We start from the raw sequence: 374 nt of genomic DNA on the forward strand, positions 1-374 counted from the left end.
GTGAAAGCGTGTGGACCGTTTCATCAAGATTGATATCGCGCGGGTTCTTTGGCAGAATATAGTTAGCGTACTTATCATGCTCTGCGGGTCCAAGTTTGCGGAGCAGGAGGCGAACTTTCGAACTATCATCTTGAAGTGAAAAATCGACCCAAGTTTGCGGGGAGGCGAACTTTCGAACTATCATCTTGAAGTGAAAAATCGACCCTGAACAGGTCTTCATAGCGACCGTCACGAAGAGACAGACTCTTCCCGTGGTGTGACGGTTTGCGCACCTCAGCGATCCATTGAGCTATATTGGAGAGTATCTCGCGACATTCACAGAGTCTCATACCGGGTTGGTCAATGGTTAGAGGTCTGACGAACACAGTCTCCTG

General features: G+C 48.9%; 1 protein-coding gene across 1 annotated transcript in view; it reads right to left on the bottom strand.

Annotated features, from left to right (window-relative positions):
* The window catches only part of T265_07488 (hypothetical protein), a gene marked incomplete at both ends in the record, with an annotated part of 5,470 nt that overhangs the window by 1,759 nt on the left and 3,337 nt on the right, over nucleotides 1-374 (bottom strand). Inside the window, 2 exons of the mRNA XM_009173021.1 lie at nucleotides 17-129; nucleotides 227-354. Coding sequence (XP_009171285.1) covers nucleotides 17-129; nucleotides 227-354 — 241 coding nt within the window. The remainder of the gene's footprint in view (nucleotides 1-16; nucleotides 130-226; nucleotides 355-374) is intronic.

Source organism: Opisthorchis viverrini (assembly GCF_000715545.1).
Source record: "Opisthorchis viverrini unplaced genomic scaffold opera_v5_171, whole genome shotgun sequence".
NCBI classification, from domain to species: domain Eukaryota; kingdom Metazoa; phylum Platyhelminthes; class Trematoda; order Opisthorchiida; family Opisthorchiidae; genus Opisthorchis; species Opisthorchis viverrini.